General features: G+C 33.9%; 1 protein-coding gene across 1 annotated transcript in view; it reads left to right on the top strand.

The window, feature by feature from the left end:
- Plxdc2 (plexin domain containing 2) overlaps positions 1-23,009 on the top strand; it is a 433,048-nt gene that overhangs the window by 305,115 nt on the left and 104,924 nt on the right. Inside the window, exons 5-6 of the mRNA XM_048812745.1 lie at positions 7,296-7,418; positions 11,988-12,106. Coding sequence (XP_048668702.1) covers positions 7,296-7,418; positions 11,988-12,106 — 242 coding nt within the window. The remainder of the gene's footprint in view (positions 1-7,295; positions 7,419-11,987; positions 12,107-23,009) is intronic.

Raw genomic sequence — 23,009 nt, 5'->3', positions numbered from 1 at the left:
AAGAAAATAAGTAAACTTTATTTACAAAATTCAGAAAAAAGGGCACCATTCAATGCCCCCCACCCCCGAAAAGCTAGATCTTTTGTGCACTATACAGCTCTAGGGGATTCATTCACACAAGGTACAGGGTAAATAAATCCATATCTAGAAATCCTGGATAATCAGAAGCTTATAAGTGGATGTGGAGTGAGAGGTATTGACAGTGACCATGAAGAATTAACAAGAATTAATTATAAACAAGTTACATTGAATTATTTGTGGAGCAAGATGGAAAAGGAAGAAATAAAATCAATAATTTTGTTTCTAATTCAAAATGAAAATGGGCAAGGAAGTTTTTTGTTTTGTTTTTTTGGTCTTTCCTCTCACCTTTGATTTCAGCTCCTATCCCTCCATTTGGAGTTGAGGAGAAGTACTTTATTTATATAAATTATTTTCAATTTATATAAATTTTTATACTGGAAAAATTCTGTGAACATAATTTGTAACCAAGTTATCACTTGTTGCTTTTTCCTCCCCAGGAAATGACCTTGTTATGGTTTGTAATCCCCAATGGTGTTTTAAGCCAATACAGTGAAGGAGTCCATGATATGAGATATGATCACACACACACACACACACACACACACACACACACAGCTAGTTCATAAAATATATTTGGTATATTTTACCTTGACAGCTAGTTGAAAATATAAAGGAAATCGACAGTATTATAGGTTACTTCTTGGGAACTCATGGATATGTTTGTTAATTTTCCAATTAACCATTTCTACCACACATGTTTTTATTTAAAAGACTGAATTATAAATGAGCGTTTGTCTTACAGCAGGTAGTTTATAGCATGTAAAATCTATATTATGACATAAAATGCAATTTGTGAAAAATCAAAAAGTTGAACTACACTCAGATTTCATTGGTTTGCTTCAAGCAAACTGTCTGCCACCAACACTGAATGGTTGACAAAACAAGAGCGACAAACAACACCCAGCTTATTCACTTATTTTTTCATGAATGGAAGCGGAACCTATCACATTTTAGGTTAATGAGAAATCAGAAAAAGCAATCCGTTCTCCAGATCCCATCTGTAAATTTCTATCTATTCTGTTAATGGGTAGACATCACAGGACCCATGTCATAACCCAGGTGACAAAAGTGACATGGGCCATTGTTATTTGTACTCTAAAAGCAGTATTTAACTACAAATGTTTAGTGCCCTCCAGGCATACAGATTAGCTCCAACCTTGCCTCTGGGGTCAGAAATAGCAACTGAAGGATGATGAAGTAGAATATTTTATGTAGCCCCTTGTACATTCAAGTTTTATAGAATGTTTCACAGGCAATTATAGCCTTTTCTGGCTTCCTTTATTACCATGACACTTTCAATTAAATGAAACCATTTGCAACCAATAGGAGGTTAATATTTTTACAAGGTACCTGTTCTATCAGAATATAAAGAAGGATGTTCACATTAAAAGCTGTGGACAGTAAGTGATTTTAGTATCTATTGCCTTGCAGTTAATTCCAATGGTGTACCCTAACCCAAACAGGAATAAAGCAGATAAACACATCTTATACTCAGTCTGAAGTTCAATTTTAAAGTTATATAAGCATCCTAGTGTAATTCTACAACCAACTAGTATGCATTACAGAGAAAAGACCTTGAAGGGTGACAATTACAGGGAATTTAAATGATGGTCTGGGTTTTTGCTGATTTTTATTTTCAACACTCTTTTTGGATGCTTTTCATCTAAACTGATTCCATTACACTCCCATTTTACAGATTTGGTAACTGAGGCACCGAGAAGTTAAATAACTTAGTTAAAACACCAGGAAATAATTTAACTCTCTTGTGAAATAAATTCTCTCATATGTAATTCACCCACCAATTTTAGTCTCATTTGGTGCATTCAATAGAGGAATCTAATTTAAACCTATTGATAATATCTTCCAATTAAAAAAACAGAGGCTTCAGCAATACAATAAACATAACAGGATTTGAGGTGATTCCAATTCCACTCTAAGAATACAGGCTTGAAATTTCACACAAAGAGAACACATTTTTTCTTCCTTAAACTCCTTGTTTAAGTGTCAAATCCAGTGAGGGACAGTATGTGCTTCTGGGAGTTTTTAACTTGAGGAAGTGATCTCAAGAGAAGTCAGAGGATAACACCTAACTTTCTGTTCTCCACAATAGCTCACACAAAACTGGACTCAATTAATTCTACAATATTCCATGAAGATCCCTAAATTTTGGAATCATGAGACCTATTATAGCTATATGACTTAGGACAAATTACCCAGTCTTATTAAATACTTCATCGAATAAATAAAAATAATAATAAAACCAACATTCTTTTTGAATTATTGTGAGGATAAAGTAAAGTGAGCACATGAAAATAATGTAATTAGTAAAGATCTATATAGAGATTGGTTAATTTCATTAGTAACACAATTATCGCATTATTACCCCAATAATATTTCTGGTTAATGCATATGTATTTGTGGTTAATAAATCATAATCATTGAATGTGATTTATTCCTGATAGAACCTATAATGATAAAATCCTCAAATGACCCGGGAGTGGCTATCAGCCTTTTGCCTCTGTGGCTGGATTACTTGACAGAAACAACTTAGAACTTATTTTGGCTCATGGTTTCAAAGGTTTCACTCCATGGTCACCTGGCTCTGTTGCTCTAGGCCTGAAAAGAACTGAAGTCAGAGCATCATGGAAGAGGGATGCGCCAGAGGAAATCTGTTCTGCTCATGACAGCAGGGAAGCAAGAGACGGGGGGAAGGGCCTGGGATAAGAGAAACCCTTCCAGGACAGGCCTCCAGTCACCTGCTTCCTTGAACTAAGTTCTACCTCCCAACTGGGTTATTAATCCACCAGTAACCTATCAAGTGGATTAATCCACAGAGGAGGTTAGATCCAGTCATTTCCCATCTCTGAATACTGATGCCTTTGGGGCCAAGCCTCCAACTACAGGATCCCTCCAGGGACATCCCAGGTCTAAACTATAACAAAGGGGTTTACATATTTTAAAAAAAAAGATGATTCAGATGTTTAGAGACCACTTACAAAAAGCAGTCCCAAGAGATCCTTCAAGGTGCAAAGAACAAAGCTACTGATGACACGTGAACTCAGTCAGAACTTGACTTGAGGTTTACTAGTAGATTGGAAACTCAGTGTGTTAGCTATTATTAAAGATTCAAAGGGCAAAGCAGCTTGCTATTTTTTTAATTTGGTTCTTTTAAAGAAAGATATTTTTCTGAGTCCCAAATTATCAGGATAACAACAACTTTTCAACAAATCTTATGACAAGAAATATGGCTACTATTTATATGACAGGAACATAATGAGTGAAGGAATTTTATGATTAATCCTTCAAATGGCTACAAAGACATTGGAAGAAAATAATTAAAATGTATTGCTTAAATATATTTAAATGTTATTTAATATATTTTTATATGAAGCACCAGAATTTTTTTTTTCCTCTACAACTGGGCATGCCCCATAGTAACCAAAGAAAAGAGATAAATGTATAAACAAGGTGTTGGTAGCTATAAGTACCTTTTCTGCTTTGGACAAATTTCATTACATTATTATATAGCTGGTTCTTATTCAACATGTAATTACATTTCCCTTCTCTCAGCAAGCTAGTAACTTTACTTGCCACTCAGTTATTACTGTGGCTAAAGTGGTATTTTGTAAGTCTAGAAAATCAAGAACTATTGCTGGAATTATATGTTTTACTTCTTAGTCATTAAGAACTAACCTAGGTTGGTTCCACAGTTTAGCTATTGTCAATAGATTTTAAAAAATGTGGCATATAGACACAATGGAATATTACTCAGCAATAAAAGAGAATAAAATCATGGCATTTGCAGGTAAATGGATGGAGTTAGAGAAGATAATGATAAGTGAAGTTAGGCAATCCCAAAAAAACAAATGCCGAATGTTTTCTTTGATATAACAAGGCTGATTCATAGTCGGGTAAAGAGAGGGAGCATGGGAGAAATAGACAAACTCTAGATAGGGCAGAGGGATGGGAGTAGGGAGGGGCATGGGGTTAGAAATGATGGTGGAATGTGATGGACATCATTATCCAAAGTACATGTATGAAGACATGAATTGGTGTGAATACACTTATGTATACAACCAGAGGTATGAAAAATTGTGCTCTATATGTGTAATAAGAATTGTAATGCATTCTGATGTCATATATAAATTTTAAAAATTAATAAAAAAAACTAACCTAAGAAAGCCCAGTTTGGTGGCCCATGTCTCTAAACTTAGCTACTTGAGAGGCAGAGGCAGGAAGAATGCAAGTTGGGCAACTTAGCAAGACCCTGTCTCAAAATAAAATTTTTAAATGGGCTGGAAATTAGCTCAGGGGTAAAGCACCCCTGGGTTCAACCTCCAGTACCACCAACCAAAAATCTAACCTGAGATATTTATAGAAATGATTTTTCAATGTGACCAAGAAAGAAAAACAAGGTATTCCCTGGATTAGCAAAATCCGATTCATTTTTCAGAGTAGTGAGGTTTTTTTCATCCTCAGATTATTTTCACATTGCCCCTTGGTGGTATGAACAGGGTATTAGTGTTAGTAGTGACAGACGTGTTATCAAGCGTGGTCACTGTTTCTCATCCACTGTCATTGCAGCAATCGCAGTACTTGTAGTAATAGGAGTTGTGATTTATTTTAATGTTACAATAATGAAAGTGTGAAGAACTCTATTGTTTTTACTGTTAGCAAATTCTCTTGTATTTTTACTTAGATACTATTTGAAATTAAATTCTTGAAATATGGGAAATCATAGTGCTGAAAAACTTTTTTTTTCTTATTAAAGGAAGCAGTTATTAATAATTCCCTGATCCCAAAACTGGATTATAGATAACAGAAAGTAATTCCTTGCCAAATCTATATAGAAATATTGAGGGACAAATGTAGATATTTATTTTAAATATTCACATTAATAATTATATGTGTAGAATCTTAAAAAGTTTATCTCACACAATTAGAGAGCAGAAAAGTGGTTATCAGAGACTGAGAAAAGCAGGAGAAGGAGGAAGAGGTAGAGATTAGTCAACATGTCTAATGCTACAGTTAAAGTGGGAAAAATGAATTCTGGAGTACTAAGGCCCAGTATGGTACATAAAATTAACTATAATGCCTTGTCTATCTAAAAATAGGAGATTTTGAATGTATGCAGTACAAAGAAATGATAAAAGTTTAAGGTGATAAATATGCTAATTACAGAGGTGAGCATTACCCAATATATACATGAACTACAACATCACATTGTACTTCATTGATACATACAGATATTATGTGGCAATAAATTTATTTTTAATGAAAGAGAAAAAAAAAGAATTAAGCTTCTGAATTCATTGGTGGTGCTACATTTTGCAATTCTTTAATTCTGGGAATTACCAAAGCTTTTCTTAAATAGTTGTTTCGGTGATTAGATTTTATACCAATTGAAAATTATTTTCCATCCTTGAATTGTTGCCCTTTGTACTAAGCATATAAAGAATATAGAGCAGGAAAATAATACCTGGAGCTATTCTCTCTGAACGAACTTTCAGAACCTAATTCAACATATTTCTTAAAGATTATACCTGTAGGCTTTCTATATCCATTTCAATCATGAAATTATAAATGTTTAATGGTAAAGATAGGAAAAATAAATCATTTGCCCAGATAAATATTTGCTCTTCATGTTCATAATTTTAAGGATGTGATGTTGGACTTTGAACATTAAGGATATGAATGAAATTCTAGAAGGAAATATAATAAATGCAATGATTATAATATCATAAATTGCTATTAGTAAAATATATTTGTTTTTAACAAAAAATGCTCAAATCTATAAACAACTAGATTTGATTCTAGAATGACTTATCTAGAAATTACATGTTAGAATTATTTAAACATATTTTTTAAAAGTAGATGGACATAATAACTTTATTTATTTATTTATTTATCTTGTGGTGCTGAGTATCAAACCCAGTGCCTTACATATGCTGGGCATGTGCTCTACCACTGAGCCACAAAATCTAGCCCAAGAATTTAAAACCGAAAAGAGCACAATATTCCAATGAAATCTTCGTTCCTGGCATAAAGTAAGATAGCAAAGTTTAGCATTTTGTGAGGCTTCAATACTACACAGTTTTGTAAGAGTTTTTAAATATCTTGTGTGTTTTATTAATTCTTGTGAAAATTGAAAAATGATCTATAAGAGACATATCTAATTAATTCATAATTGCTAAAACATTACAATTGAATTGCCAAAAATAATTTACTTCACATTTTATTTTTTAAAATTGTGTATGCATTCCCATTTGCATGTTTATTCTCAATGTGTGCTCCTTAAGTTCATATTAAAATCAGTTAGCATTCCCTGAATGGACTCTTCATTCAGGCAGCCACAGACCCTGGAGGCAAGAAGCCAGTACAGGATTACCAATTTGTCATGGATAATCCACAAAGTAAATAAATGTAGTGTGAATAATTGAAAGTGGGTTAGAGTTGTAACACAGTAGCTATTGAAAGTTAATTCAAAGCTAAGTCCTCCATAGTAAATTCCCTCTCATTCTCCAACTGCTAAAATAGGCTGACACTGATAACTGTCTAAATGAAGAGGCATTTGTACATCCTCAATAATTGACCATCTTATCTGCAAACATAGATCTTATCTTCTTGATGTGGTGATAGTATTATAAAGGCTTGAGTAATTTGAGAAATTTGAAAGCTTTGTCATGGGTATTTAGCCACTTTCAAAAAAAAAAAAAACAGACAAAAAACATTTCTGCATTTTATCAAGAAATGTGATTTCTTAAACTTCCTACACTGAGATTATAGCTTAAGAGAAACCAAAAAGCTATTTTGAAAACAAATTCACTTCTACAAAGGACTTGTACATTAGGCCAGTGTTAAAATATGAAGGGACTAAGAATAAAAAATTAAATATTTGAATTACTTATAGTAGTATAATAGCATTTCTCAGCCAAATAATCTCTTGGGACCATAGGCACTTTCCTCACAATTAAAATTGCACCTATCACAGAATTATGATTTAATGGTCTGCAAGTTACTTCCAAACCATATGAGAATTGTTACTTTATCCAGACCAACTGTTGCCAATCAGACATTATAGATATTGTGTTACTTTTTCATATAGCTATTGTATTTTATTTCCAAAATAGGATTACAATTGTGTTGGAGGCATTCTAATTACAATTTTATCTGAACTTGTTTATTTAACATATTTTCTATTTTTCTAATCATAGGTTTCATATACACTGGAGAAGTTGTGCATCGGATGCTAACAGCCACACAGTACATAGCACCTTTAATGGCAAATTTTGATCCCAGTGTTTCCAGAAATTCAACAGTTAGATATTTTGATAATGGTATGTATCGCATAGCCTACTTTTTGTTGAATTTATATTTTTAAACATCAAGCTACAGAATAATGTTAATATTTTTGTGGGGCTTTTTTTCATTTTTGTTCTTGTTGTTTTGATTGATCAGATTTGTAAGTCACTTGATGCAAATGTCCTGAAACAATAAATGTTGTACGGTTAATGTTAAAGATGTGATGTAAAGTACATGGTCAAATGACATTCATTCATTTATTCCCTCAATTGCTCATTCAACAATGTTTATTGGCTTCTGTTATTCACTATAATAAATGAGTTCCTATAAACAGTACCTCAGACAAAGCAAATGCATTTATTTGCTACTATTTTTAATAAGTCCTTCCTATTTAAAAAAAATGCAAGTAAGTATAATTCTGCTGATTCTGATCTTCAAGTAGAGGTGTCATATGGATATTAAATTCCCTAAATTTATGAATTCTATGTATCTATAAGATGAGCATACCTTTTTAAAAAGTAAGGTAATAGCTATTTAAAGTATACTTAAGAAATAAAAATTTTCTCATTTTAAAATATGAAATAGATCTTGTTAAGACTGACCAAGTGTCTTGACTTTGTTCTATCCCTGTATTTCTTTTGGGAACATACAAGGTAGAGAAAATATATAATGTGCCATTAAATGCTACTAAATAACAAATTCAAGATCTTGGAGGCATAAATGAATTTTTAGCTATACATTTCCTTGGCAGAGAAAAAATATTATAGGCAAAGAAGATTTTTGCACTGGAAAAAATAAAGAAAAATTTCTGTACTCTTTAGAATACAAAAATAGTATATATTTGGTCAAATGACAGTTTCATCACTGAAAATAGTAGACTCCTTTAGGGTAAACAAATTTATTTCTACTTTTGTCTTATTTTTGGTGTTCAAGGAAGAAATTACTAGCAGGTGATATAGATTAGATGGTGACAGTAGCCTTAAGGAAAGATGATCATTTTGAAAAAAAAAAAAAAAAAAAAAAAAAAAAACAATCACAATGAGTGAGGTGGAGCCATAGCAGAGGTTAAAATAGCAAAAGAAAAAGGAAAAAAAAAAAACTAACCTTACTTAGATGGAAACCTTGGGAAAACCACAGAACAATCTGAATGACAGCAAAATCTATTCAACATTAAATGACTATATATATATATATATCTTAGCCATAATAATTATTTCTCCCTATTTTTTCAGAACTGATACATTCTATCAACCCTCCTACCTTGTTTGTTGTTGTTTTAATTCTTGAGTTTCTAATGCCTGAGGATGTTTGAGTAGATTTTAAGTATACTTGAAGCATAATTATAGCCCAAAACTTTATCTGAAGCTCATTTCATGATCTCACACAGAATCATATTAGGCATCCATTACAAGTAAATAAGAAATGACTTGATAATAGTTCATTATTAGCTAAGCCCCACCACTTACTAGGTTATGTTAAGGACATTCATTCATGAGCACAAGATTTTATTGACTAAGTTTGTATATTATTAGCATCAAAATCATAGTCATATTAAATAACTTCCTCCCTTATATATTCTCTCATATACTTTGTCCCTATGATGCTCTTAATATTTCAATTTTACTTTCATTTAAATAACTTTTAAAATTTAATGTATACCACTCCAACTGAACCCTAAATTCCTTGAAAACAAAGACTGAGTATTCTTAAGAAATTTTTTTCTAGGACCTGGAGTTAGGACTTCATAGGCACTTAGTCACAATGAATATTCAATGAATGAATAAATGAAAAATTAAATATGTAAGATGAGTTTTTACTTTCTAAGAGTTATAAAAGTATAACTCAAGAATTAATATACTTTTACCTGTTGAAATAATTTTCTGTGTAGCATCTAGTAGAAATATTGAGTTTCTACAGTATTATATTTAAAGCTGAAAATTGCTGTTTTTATTTTAGTGAGTGAAACACTTTTAAATATTGAAATGCTTTTCACAAAGCCTTGAATTTTACATAGCAACTTGATGAAATGTTCTCAACATCCATTGGTAAGGATCATTGATAGAATGTTTGACGATGGGAAACTCAGCATTTAGCCAAGCAAAGCATCTCTAGAGGAGACAGCAGCAGATTAGAAAATTTCTTCTTAGAGGATATTTCTGTAATATTAAAAGCACTAGATTTAAAAAATTATGAGTTGATGCTTCCAGTTGTTACAGCTATCCTGAATGATAATGGCTGTCTGAGTCACAGAATATTAATGCACAAAAGGAGAAAGCTATTAAAAGTAATCCTTTTTATTAGAAAAATAATCTGATGACTCATGGGTAGCAAACAATAACAGTATAATTCTTACCAGTGATAAAAAGCCTTATCTAGCAGAGAATCTGAAAATTTCAAGTTGATAGTGACTTTAAATAACATTAGTTCATTCTCCTTTGGTTTTTATTTGGGAGATAACAAAGTTGGCATCCATTACTGATCAGGTAATTTGATTATGGTTAGGGAAGTCCAGCTTCAGGAAGCATTTAAGATGGGTTAGCCACTCATGTGATCTAGGTGCTTAGATAACTTCAGAGAAGCAGCTCAGATTGGCTGTGTCAGGAGGTGGATCACCCAGCTCTTTGGAAATGTGAATTCAGTTCTTTAGTTCATGGATTTCTTTAGGCTGTATATTCTACTGCATCGTAATTGTCCAAGGAAAGGTTTTCCCTGTCCACTTATCTAATGCATTGCATGGAAAGCAATATTTTAAATAAACTCAGAACAGAGATGCTTTGTTTATTTTAAAATTTAATGAAAACATTTATACTCAGTCATCTTTCCATTGGTATTATATATACTGAAATCCACAACTGTTGGAGAAGTCATGTGGTAACATAATATAAAACAACATTTGCAAACAGTGTTATTTTTTGAAACTTGCTACTAACAATATATTAGGAATAGCATTATTGAAATCTAGCAGAGAATCAGATCTAGCAGATCTGATATTTAGTTTATTTATGTTAACCTCTCATTTTCACAAAGAAGTTAAGGTCACTATCTTTACTTATATTAAATTCAGAAATTCCTTGAAGGCAAGAATTATATACTTTTCATGTTATAAAAGAGTCAACAGGTTTATGCAGGTGAATTGTGTCCACGCTTACACAGAAGGATCTGTGGAGGCAGGACAGGAAACGAGATCTTCTGCCCTCTACTTCTTCTCTGCACTACCAGGATGTGATAGAAATTAGAAAATAAGGAAGGACCAGAACTTGAGGGTCAGAGATATATGAGGAAAACAAAAGAAAAGAAAGGCATTTCATGATCAGAAAACCCTTGTACTTATAAAATTATGGGATGTTTCCTGACTGGCATTATCTGCTAGCTTTTTCCAATTTTTCCAAAAATGATAGTATAGTTCTATAGGTGCCCATGGAGGGAAAAGACCTGAGTGTTCATCCATTACAATGATATATGTTGGATGTTTCCTGTGGCTAAAAGCACCAAGGTCCAGTTCAAAAACATTTTCCCCCACTTATAAAGTTTTGCCTCTGAAGAAATGCATTTTTATACTTAAACATTCTTTAGAGATTTCCAGTTGGGTATTCAAAATATTTTAACACTTGTATTTAAAGTTGTCAATTAGTTCAGAGAAATTACTATCAGCACAAAATGGTTGCTGGAAATTAGTTCTGCCACACAACAGAGGGAAAAAAAATCAAATATGTTCTGCCAGGGGATATGTTTTACTCTTTTAGTGCTATGATTTTCCTTTGTAATGCAACATTTTTTGGAAACAAGATTGTTAACAGAAGAGAAAATCTAGCATGTAGAGTTAAGCAAGTCTTAGCTGTTCTGTTTGTTTGCTTTAAAAAACAATAGATAATATACAGTGTCTGTCAAAACAAAATATGAATTCTGACTGGTAATTATTAATCCATTTCAACATAACACTTCATGTTAATAGTTTCATAGTGAAGTCTGGCAGATTGAGTCATCAGAATATAATATATAGCACTGAAGTTTCATCCCAGGGTACTGCAAGGGGGCTTCAGAAATCTTAGCCCAGGTCCCTTTAAGCTAACTTTCAGCCTCTGGAGGCAATCCAACAAAGACAGAAATGCAAGGCATTTTGAATCAAAGAAAATTCCCATTGGTGTTAAAGGGGCTTCTTCAGTGTGGAAGAGTATATTTCTAAGAATGGAAAAGACATTTTCAGGTCTTTTATAAGTAAGTCAAGAATGTTTTTAATGTGTTTCTTTCTCATCATTTGTCAAAAGTATTTGAAGTTCATTTGATCAATTTGAGCTGGGTTTTGAAAGTGTCTCATGGAAATTTAAGCAAATAGTACACATTAACATTAATGAAATTCCTAAGGCAAAATTCCCCCACACTGGGTTGGCTCAATATTAACCTCAGTATGAGGTTAGATTTTTCACCAAATATTTAGAGAATCTTCCAATGCCATCTCAGTAACAAAATTCCAATTAACCACATAAAACTGAAATGGCACAACTACAGGATTTAAAGGCTAGATCAATGTTTGTATGAGTGTTCCCACCAGAATTAATTCGTGTATTGTTCTCATTGCCTTTCTACCTGTTGCCTGGGGTCGGTAGGCACAGCCCTCGTTGTCCAGTGGGACCACGTTCATCTCCAGGATAATTACAACCTGGGAAGCTTCACATTCCAGGCAACTCTCCTCATGGATGGGCGCATCATCTTCGGATATAAAGAAGTAAGTGATGTAATGTACTGATATTCTACCTGCTCCTTGACCTTGACTGTGACCCTTTTTCTTCAAGTGTCAAGTACAGGATATTTCAGCCATGAACTTCAAATAATTTTCTTACCTATGGGTTTCATTTGCTTAATAGAGAAACATTTTGTTTTGTGTTTTAATCTTCTGGGTAGTCATGATTGTCCATTTTGGGGATATTGTTTTAGTTTGTATTCTGAAGTCATTGGCATTCTGACCCACATATTTTATATAGTTATTAAATAATTGTAGTGTTATTATAGTGAAACATTTCTAAGAAAAAATTCTAATTTTCAAATATTTCTCATCTATACCTGAAAGTTTAGTTTTATTGTTTTTTTAATTGCTTTGTCAATTTCTGTGACTTTTTTTTTGTTCTGATGCCTAAAGCATAAGTAAACATGAACACATGCGTAGCTCAGTGACCCAATACTGAGAGTTCCAGGACAACTGTGCCTACAATCCCTTTAATGTTTATTGAAATCTGATAGGAATGATTAATTAGAAGCCTCAGTAACAGGAAAAAAACAAAGGAGGAACTTAAACCTATGGCTTGATTCATTTAAAAAAATGGAAAAAACTAAAGAAATGAAAATTTACTAAATTGTAACAAGTTTTTTTAATGTTTAGTCTAGAATAAAAGTGTGTTTGATTTCAAATTCTTTTGAGAGTGTAATTAAGGTCTACTATACAAAGAATATAGGAAAAAAAGTTCCAAGAACTACAGATGTAATGTTTTAGGCAGTCAGTAGTTAGGAGACAGATCCTGACAATGTAAATTAATAGTGGGTGTTATTAACCCATAGATTAATGGATATTTATAATAATACAGATGCCATAGCTTCTTTTCAGTTGAGAAGTCATAGTTTTCTTAGGAAATAAATCCCTAATTATAAAAAAGAATGTTGATACTCAAGAAACTATCTGTTTTGGTTTAATCTTCTGAAATCATCTATTCCATAAAGTAAAGATAGTTCAATTTCTACTAAATAGGTCAAGTTCTGAAAGTCTACTGACCGTATCAGATGCTTCTCTTCGTTTGAAGAGATTTCCCATGTGAAACTTTTTTTATTTTTAATTCACTGGGGGAAATAGTGTAAATAAAATATAATATAGGATGTATCCTATTGTATACTTCTTCACTCAGAGCTGTTTTGATATTATAGCCTACCATATTTTTGTATCATATTCTCTAGAAGTTGAGAGAAATCTCAAAAGGACTCACTCATTTCTAGTTTTCCTTTTAATCTACTATATTGCTGCGATGGCAAAGTGACCTTTAGGAATGTTGGTTTTCAATAGTTGTAACCAACAATGGTAAAGTTTCTGGAAAGATCAGGGTCACTAAGTCTAAAGTCTTAGATCTGACCAACTGCTGACTTGGTCAAAACACAGGTTTGTGTTCTCATTGTGGTCTCTCTCTTTCTAGTTTTTATTGTCAAAATTGTCATTTTTATTTATGCTGCTCTCAGATGGTCTCACATTGCTGAGTGTGTTGATTCTATTCTTCCTTTGTTCTGGGGCCATTGTAAAAACTGTTTTTTCTTCACTTTAATCAAAGAAAAATTTTCCATTATGGTTTTCCTGTTTGGTCACAGAGAATCTTAAGCTGATAGGCAGCTTAATGTTGTTTTGGTGTTTCCAGACTGCTGTCCGGTTAATTATTTACCCTCTGTACTCAAAGTTCAAAGAAATCTTTTTATTTTATTATTTGCCTTGTTATCCTGTCCTCAGCCCTGATCAAAAAGCAGTTTCTTCTTCCCTTTTCTGCTTCCCCCCCCCCCAATAACTTAACAATACATTTTATTTAGCTGAATTTTTATTTGTCATGTTTGTCAAGGTCACAGTTTCTTTGCATTTGTGGTGAGAGCCAGATGTTCTTAAACTTTTAGAAAAATGTTTAGAATCATGTGTTAGCATTACATAATACTTTGTGTGATTTATTATCCTTTACAAAGTGCTTACACATAGATTACAGTGTCCGTTTGATCCACAATCCTTATAGTCTTAGTGTTCTTAATGTGTTCTAAAAGCACCAGCACATACAGGGTGTTCAACAAATGTTTGTGGCTTAATATGGAATTAGGTTACACATGATTATTTTATAGCTAAGCAAGCTGAGGCAGAGCCATTAAATGACATGTTTGAGGTCACAGAACAAGTTAAGGTCAAACCCAGGAGGAAAAGCCTTAATTCAGTGATCCCAAGGCATCTCAACTTTTGTTCTCTCCCAAGGAGATTATGTGTATCAACTCACAAATCAGAGCCTTGTTTTTGTTTTCTAATAGGTATTTCTCAATGTTTTCTGTTTAATAGTCTTTTGACTAGACCCCATAATATTCCACAAATACAAGTATACTCAATAGAGGTATTCCTACTTAATTTGTCAAGCGGACCAAATTGAAGGAACATAATATAAGAAGTAATATTTTGTGTTCCTGTCCAGGCTAAAATTACAGAACTGAAATTAGAAAGAGCAAAGTAAGTGTGATTCCTTTTTATAATAAATTGCTCCTTGCAAGCCAATGTCAGCTTTGTTCAATGGTATTATCTTTTGTGTGAGAAGAAAAATTATTACACAAGACACAAAAAATACAGGATTTGGTTAAACTATAGATTAAAATTTGCAATTTATGAGATAAATTTATTAAAACAAATTTATCTTTCACTGCTCTCAGATGATTTCATCCAGCATTTAATTATTTTTCGTTTAGTAACTCTCAGCTTGCCAGCCCCACAGTAACCAAATGACCTCCAATTGGGCCATGCTCCTAATGTAGTTATTTTCCCAACATGATTGTTTTTCACAGTGCAGACTAAAGAGTGATCAAGGAATTAGAAAAGGCATTTTTTACTCCTGATATCATCTGACTTGTGATGGGATTGAGATAGGGAGGTGTCACCACTGTGTTCCTTCACCAACATCCAACTGTCCTCTGTGAACCTATGGTGAGAGGTGTAATGTAAGCATGAACTCCTTTAAATAATTAAGTCATTTCTTCCAGATTATAGCTTTATTTTATTCAACCAAATATTTGAAATCCTATCTTAAGTTATAGACACTTATTGTAAGACAGCCATTTATTTTAGTTAATTTTTAAAGATATAATTACTTAGGATGAAGTCTAAAGTCTTCATCAGAAAGAAAGATACCTTTACATTTTCATTTCTTTCAAATTTACCAACTTTTCACTGTAGTTTACCCTTTCTTTCAATTTTATTATATCCATTTGTGTCTTTTACCAATTAAATTGTGGATTTAATCACCTGATGAAATCGAAAATGTTGTCCTCTATTTCCTTGAATATATTAATAACAGTTCTCTTAAAGTTTGTGACTGATTAATATCTGGATTTCCTGTGAATCTGTTTCTATTATCCATTTTCTTATTTTTCCCCCTCTGCACTTTCATTCGTTGATCTCTTTGTGTGCTAAGTATTTTTGGACATCATTTACAAGATGCTAGAGAGATGCTCTTGAAGTTGCAGATCCTATTTTCTTTCTCTAGAAAGGATTTATTGTTTTGCTTGTTTGTTTCCAGTTAGCATAGGACAGATTAATTTTATCAGTGAAGGGCTAAGCTCACGCCATGTTGAGCATCTGTCCTTGTGAAGATAGTACACTTCTGATTAGCCCTCACTCTTAGAGTGTAGTCCTTTAGGGATTTATACCAAAGGCCTGAGTATTGATGGAGCTTTCACCTGAATGGCCTTGAATGCCTAATCTTTCCTCAGATCCTGAAGTCAGGCTGAAGTTCCAGTTACCTTCTTGGTCTCTAAGTCTTCCTTATTACTGGGAAAATGCCTTTGATGGGTGATGTTTGTTTTGCTTCTGTAGTTAGTTTCCCTTCTCAATGCTCTTGACATTTTGAGTCCTTGCTCTTTGTTAACCACCTTATGTCTTCAACTTTTCTTATTTTGTCCATCTTTCTTGCTCGATCTAAGTTGTAGAAATGGTGTTATGCAACTTCATCTGCCAATTCACTTTTAATAACAATCTCCGAGCTTGTTTTAAAAACTTAAAAACTAGCATTTTTGTAGCACTTCCTATACCCCAGGCACTGAACTCTGCTTAAACTTGATCTCACAATCTTATGAAAATCAAGAGGTAGCTACTTGTCATTTACAGAGAAGAAAACTGAAATACCCAGAAAGACTAAATAGCTTCCCTATAATTAGTGAACAAAGATCAACTGAAAAAATAAAACTCCAGAGCCTATAAGTCTGACCCCTATACCTGCATGCTTCCCTGAAACTCTTTTTCTCTGTGAATGAACTGGTTCTCTCATTTGGTTTTCTACAGCCATCTTTCTTGGGTGGTCATTATCATACTGAATTAGCAACTTGGGAGTAAGGTAAGAGTGATTTGCCTTCTAAAGCATTTATCTTATTAATTTTTAATTTTAAAAAAATGGAAAGAAGCAGCCTGTTGCAGTGGAGCCCACCTATAATCCCAGTGACTTGGGAGGTTCAGGCATGAGTAACATAAATTCAAGGACAGACTCAGCAATTAGCAAGGCCCAAAACAACTTAGCAAGACCTTCTCTCAAAATAAAAAATAAAAAGGGCGGAGGATGCAGCTCAGTGGGAAAGCACCCACCTGTTTCAATCCCCAGTACCAAAAGAGAAAGAAAAGAAGAAGCTGTACCTGTGTTAAAAGAAATAGCTCATTTTCTAAGAAAGTAGAATTTGGAAACTCAAATTCACATTTCCTAATCTGTTAATAACTAAGTATGACCCTAGAACCCAGAATCTTTATATTATTTTAACTGCTGTTGAATAGTGATGATTACAATGGATTTGAACTGAAATTCCTGATCTATTGATGATACAAGGAAAATTTTTTTATTCCCAAAACATTAGAGATTTGAAGTCAAATTCTTTCCAGTCCTTGGTGCTGCCTATCACAGCACACCATCACAGTTTTCAAGCTACACTTCCTCTGACCTGCTTCATCTCTCTTCACCTGACACATCTGGAATTTTCTGTTACTCTAGATGCAGACTAGGAAAGGATGTAATTCTTTTTGTGTGTAGTGCGAATTTGGTTATTTTTCTTATACCGGCTCATGTGAAGAACAAGAATGGTCATTAATTTAGAATAATCTAATTAAAAAATAAAGTCATGTGATCCATGTAAGGTGACAGAAGAAAACCATATAGAACAAATGCCCAGTGTGGGAGTCACCTTATTCTGGCCATTTTCTTTGTGAATACTTTACCCTCTACTTCAACTGCAAATTCTATAGGAGGTCAATAGAGAGGAACTTTACTATTTATTAAGTAAAATCACTTTTTAATCTATTCTACCATTTAAGTACTTAAAACTAATGTTCCTCAGTGTAACATTTACTGCTTCTGTGGGAGAGTATATTGTTAATAAATCACCATTACCAATTTGTTGCAGGTTTCAATGGGGTCCTTAACACATTTTAAAAATTTCTTTGAAGACTATTTCTCTTATTTAAACTGTCATGACCCTCATTCGTGGTTATCAGCTTGAAAGAATTAAAAGATGAATACTTGCTGAACTTGCAGAATTTGTGAGAAAAAGAAATTCAAGAGAGTAAGAGAGGCCAAAAATGAATAGTGAGACCACCGTCATTTAGGTATAAAATAACTCATCTTCTATGACTATTGCTGTATAAGTGAGAATGTTTGACATGTGTGAATATAATATGTTGTGTGTGTGTGTGTGTGTGTGTGTACTTATGTATATACTGGTTCTCTCATTGGGTTACCCACAGCCATATGTCTTGGGTGGTCATTATCATACTGAATTTGCAACTTGGGAGTAAGGTAAAAGTGATTTGCCTTCCAAAGCATTTATCTTATTAATTTTTATTTTAAAAAAATTGAAAGAAGCAGCCTGGTGCAGTGAAGTACCTACAACGCTAGGGAGGTTCAGGCATGAGTAACAAAGGTTCAAGGACACATCAATTTAGCAAGGCCAAAAACGACTTAGCATGATCTTCTCTCAAAATAAAAAATAAAAAGGTCTAGGGATGTAGCTCAGTGGTTAAGCACCTACTGGTTTCAATCCCCAGTACCAAAGAAACTTTACAAATGTGTGAATAGAAATATTATCCAAGAAACTTTACAAACTTGCGAATAGAAAAAGTTTTATATATGTGTATACACTTACACACATATATATTACAAACATATTACAAAAGCTGATTTAAAAAATATGTTAATCATCTTTCCATCCTTATGATGAAGTACCTGACATAAAGAACTTGAAAAGAGGAAAGATCTATTTTAGTTCACCGTTTTAGAGGTTTTAGTCCATGATTGGGGCTGGCTGTATTGCTATGGGCCTGTGGTGAGGCAGATCATCATGGATCATGACAGAAGAACATGAGAAAAAGAAAGAGAGAGGAGAGAGGGCCAGGGGAGAGACATGGGGGTGGGGAAGGAATGGACCAGGAGCAAAATACACCCTTCCAGGGCATATCTCCATTGACCTACTTCCTCCAGCTAGGTTCTACCTCTTACTATTTTTACCACTTCCCAATCATCTATTCACATTATTTATTTATCAAATGGATTAATCCACTGATGAAGTCAAAGCCATCATGATCTAAATTACTTCCTAAAAATCCTACCTCTGAACATTGCTGCATTGGATAAAAATCATTCAACACACAAGCCTCTGGAGGACATTGAGATCCAAACTCTAACAAAAACTCTTAAATAATTCTAAGGAAATGGCAGACACTGATGGTTTTATGTTATAGAACTTCCCTGTATTAAATATGTGAAATATTAAAATTTTACCTACATACCTTTACTTAGGATCTGATTCATTTGCATGTTTGGATGTATTTTATTTTTAGGTATGACACATATAAAAGCTTCTGACATGTTAATTTTTCAATTTACTTTCTATAGTAAAAAAATGACAAATTGAATGGTTGTTCCTTCATTATGTTCCAATAATAAATATTGTGAATAAAAAATAAGTAAATAAATAAAGTTGCAAGGTAGAAAAATCAATGTCCTAGAGAAAATAATTTTAGGAATAGAAAATCTATTGTAGTGGTGATTCTGCCATTAACTGGCTATGTGGACCCTTGGGAATTTATGTGATATCTTTCTGGGTACTTTTTCTTTACTTTGTCTTTTCAAACCTCACTTTCTCTCTCTCTCTCTCTCTCTCTCTCTCTCTCTCTCTCTCTCTCTCTCTCTCTCTCATATTTTACATGCATGGCAATAGTGGAATGCCTTACACTCATTATTACCCATTTACAGCACAAGTTTTCATAACTCTGTATTGAGAGGTTTATTTCATGGAGTGAGTATTCTGCTGATCATACAGCTATATCCAGTCTTCCTGCCCTGATGTTCCATAACCAGAGAGCCCCTTTGTCCCTGGGGTTAAAGGCCTGATCAGCACTCCATGGGTCTACCCCAATCCTAGGGTGTAGAGTTTTCTCAGCCTTCTTTCTTTCCCTTCAGTGTTTATTTCCAGGCCATGTGTAGGCAAGCTCCCTTATCTATCTGTTATCCCAGGAGAAGTCCCCACCATGGGTTTTTCTGTTTTGAGCCAAGTTGCTTGGGTTGGTGGACACCGCTTCCCTGTCCTTTCCTGCATGAAGCTCAAACTCTAGTTTTTCCATTCAGTAGTGAGTAATCTTTGCATTGGAGCTCATCCTGATTGTGCATGTTTCTATATTGTTTGTGTGTGTGTGTGTGTATACCCATTTGGAAAATAAATATGTCACTAACATTTAAGTATTACAAGATGCTAAATAAAAATGTAGACATTTTTCCTTCAGTCATCCGAAGCCCTTGAAGCACTTAGCTTGGATTTCTATATGACAAAATGTGGCTGAAAAAATGTATTTAGAATGTGCTTATCTAATTTCTCCTCCACCATTTTCTTCTTTCTTATTCCAAGGCCCCACTATTTTGTGTAGAGATGATGTTTAGAGTCCTTTGCATACAGGGGCGCATTTGACTTATCAATTTCATGTGCTTGTGTGAGGCACTGGGTTCAATCCACAGCACTACAGAAAAAATAAATAAATACCAAGTAGTTTGTTGGCAACTCAGCATTAATGTTTTTTGCCTTTATGTGCTGTTTTGTTAATAACTGAAGATAGCTTGACTTTTAATATCAGATTCTGTACTGAATAATGCAGAAGCCAGACATTTAAGGAATATGAGTTAGGAAGTTAAGGGTTAAATGCAGGGAAGAGTGGATAAATTAGAAAGCTTTGATTTTTCCCTGAGTTTCCTTGTGGTTGTTGTTAATGTTAAGCAACTAAATGACATATTGCTGATTACCAAGTGACCAAAAATTGGTTTAGAATAATTCTTTTCCAGTTAAATTCCACTAGGCATATGATTCACCCTTTGGAACAGATACTATACAATCAAGCTCTTGCTGAGATACTGTGCTGCCCATTAGATAGATAACAGGGCCCATAATGGAAACAAATGAATGTTTTGGCGAGGTTTGCTGGGCAGAGCAGAGGACAGAAGAAAATAAAATTCCATTACCTCTTATTTAAGCTCATGCTGTTATCTCCCTGTTTGAGAGGCAGACATAAAAGCTCATGTTCTAGGGGTTGTGTTGGCCCCTGTGTCCTGGGGAATGATACTGCAGTATGCAGGAGAGAGCAGCTCTTGTTGCTGAAGCTTCTTCTTCCAAAGGGCAGGGTAGTCTGCCCTGCTGTTGTTTACTCTTTTAATTATCTTTTCCTGCTTTAATTTTGTCTAGCCATTGTAACCCCTTCTGGCTTCTCTGTTTACTTTGCTCCAATATATCATTTGTAGAAAATTTATGCCAAATAATAACCTTATCTGTAACTTATAAAATCGAAAAAAATAATAAAATGTTTTGAGAAAGGAATTTATGAATGCTTCTGTAAGTCAACACAGAAGCATATTTTGACTAGCAACAACACTGTCTGTGTTGTAGAATGAGTGTCATTATAAAACCAGATCTCCAAAATTTATAATTCTCATCATACAGAGGCCCAGTGAAAATTTAGCTTTGTTCTATTCATAAAAGGGCAACTACCATAAGCATTCAAAGATAATGAAGATGTTTCAAAGAAAGAAAAAACTTCCATAGTGCAGTTTTTATTATTTCCTATTGGCTTACTGGCATCTGCAGTTTAGCTGACTCAGCAGACATTTTGAGGGTGAATATAAATTTGTATGTAGAAAAGATTAAAAATTGAGCTCCCCTTAATCAAACTTTTTAGATTTTTAGTACTTTCACATCTTTTTTAGCAGGGATGCACTGACTTTGGTACTTCATATCCTTGTAAATACAGAGTCCTCTGTGGAATGGATGATCATGACAATATGGCACACCCCATTCTTGAACTCATTTTTGCCCAATACTGGCTGCAATTCTTAACAGTTTATTTGCGTGCACACACATACATGCACACACACAAATACACATCTCATACACAATTGCTTCATTGATATTAGTCATGAAATGGCTCATTTTTATATTTTTTGTGTTCTTTTTAGTTGTACATGACAGTAGAATATAATTTAACTTATGTATACAGACATGGAGCACATGTTATTTTAATTTGGCTCCCAGTCTGTGGTTATACATGATGTAGAGATTCACTGTAGTGTATTCATATCTGTATGTAGGAAAGTTATGTGAGATTTATTCCACTGTCTTTCCTATTCCTTTCCCCTATCCCTTCCTTCCATTCCTCCTTGTCTAATCTACTATACTTCTATTCTACCCCTTCCCACCTTGTTGTAAATTAGCATCCAAATATCAGCGAGAACTTTCCACCTTTGGTTTTGGGAGATTGGCTTATTTTGTTTAGTATAATAGTCTCCAGATTCATCCGTTTACCAGCAAAATCATGAAGTCATTCTTTTTTATGTCTGAGTAATATTTCAATGTGTATATATACCACATTTTCTTTATCCATTCATCTGTTGTAGGGCACCTAGGTTGGTTGCATAGGTTAGCTACTGTGAATTGAGCTACTGTAACCATGGATGTGGCTGTGCCACTTTAGTATGCTGATTTTAAGTACTTTGGGTATATACCAAGAAGTGAAATAACTGGGTCAAATGGTCTAAGTTTTCTGAGGAATATCCATACTGATTTCCAGAGTGCTTGCACCAATTTGCAGTCCCACCAGCAATGTATGCATGAGTGTACAAAAGGGTATATTTTAAATGTGGCTTTTAATAGTTCTCCTAATTCATCCTACTAGTCTCTAATTTATACTGACAGGCAAACCTACAGGCTCTTCTGCCTTGCTCCCTCGGAACTCGTCCAGATTACTTGTCATTCATAGGTATTTTAAAGTAAAAAGAATACAACCCAAGAAGGTAGAGTAAGGAAGATATGAGAATGTCAGGCAGGGAGAGGCCAGAGAGCTTTTGTAGGAAACCTCTGCAGAATCCTGGTGTTGCCCATCACTGACCTTTGACAATATTAAGTATTAACTCAATGGGCAAAAAGAGTTTTGGGGTTTTTTCTCCTTTTAAAAACCTGAGATGTAATCATTTCATAAAAGGCTTGGGCAGTTTCTAGGCAAATGGAAGGAATTGAGAGCTCCTTGTGTATATTCATTTTAATATTTAATCAGGACAAAAATTGAGAGTTTTAGAAACCCTAGTCTCTTACTAGTGAACTCTCTGAAATTTTAAAGAAATACATTTGAAGTCACTCATATTGCCATAAAGTGATGGTCCTTCTGCACCCTTCTCCTGGTCCTCTCTCCACCTCTGTACACTTTGGTTCTGCTCTCTAGAGCTGCTTGAGTTGCTCTATGCACACCCAAAGGATTTTCTTCTGTTGGACTGAGGTGAATGAGTCCCCTGAAGCTGGACAACACAGCATTCCTGATGAAACATACACTTTTCTTGATAATACCCTCTACC

The sequence above is a fragment of the Marmota marmota genome, unplaced genomic scaffold (genome assembly GCF_001458135.2).
Source record: "Marmota marmota marmota unplaced genomic scaffold, marMar, whole genome shotgun sequence".
Classification (NCBI taxonomy): Eukaryota; Metazoa; Chordata; class Mammalia; order Rodentia; family Sciuridae; genus Marmota; species Marmota marmota.
This window is presented reverse-complemented; position numbering and strand designations above follow the sequence as displayed.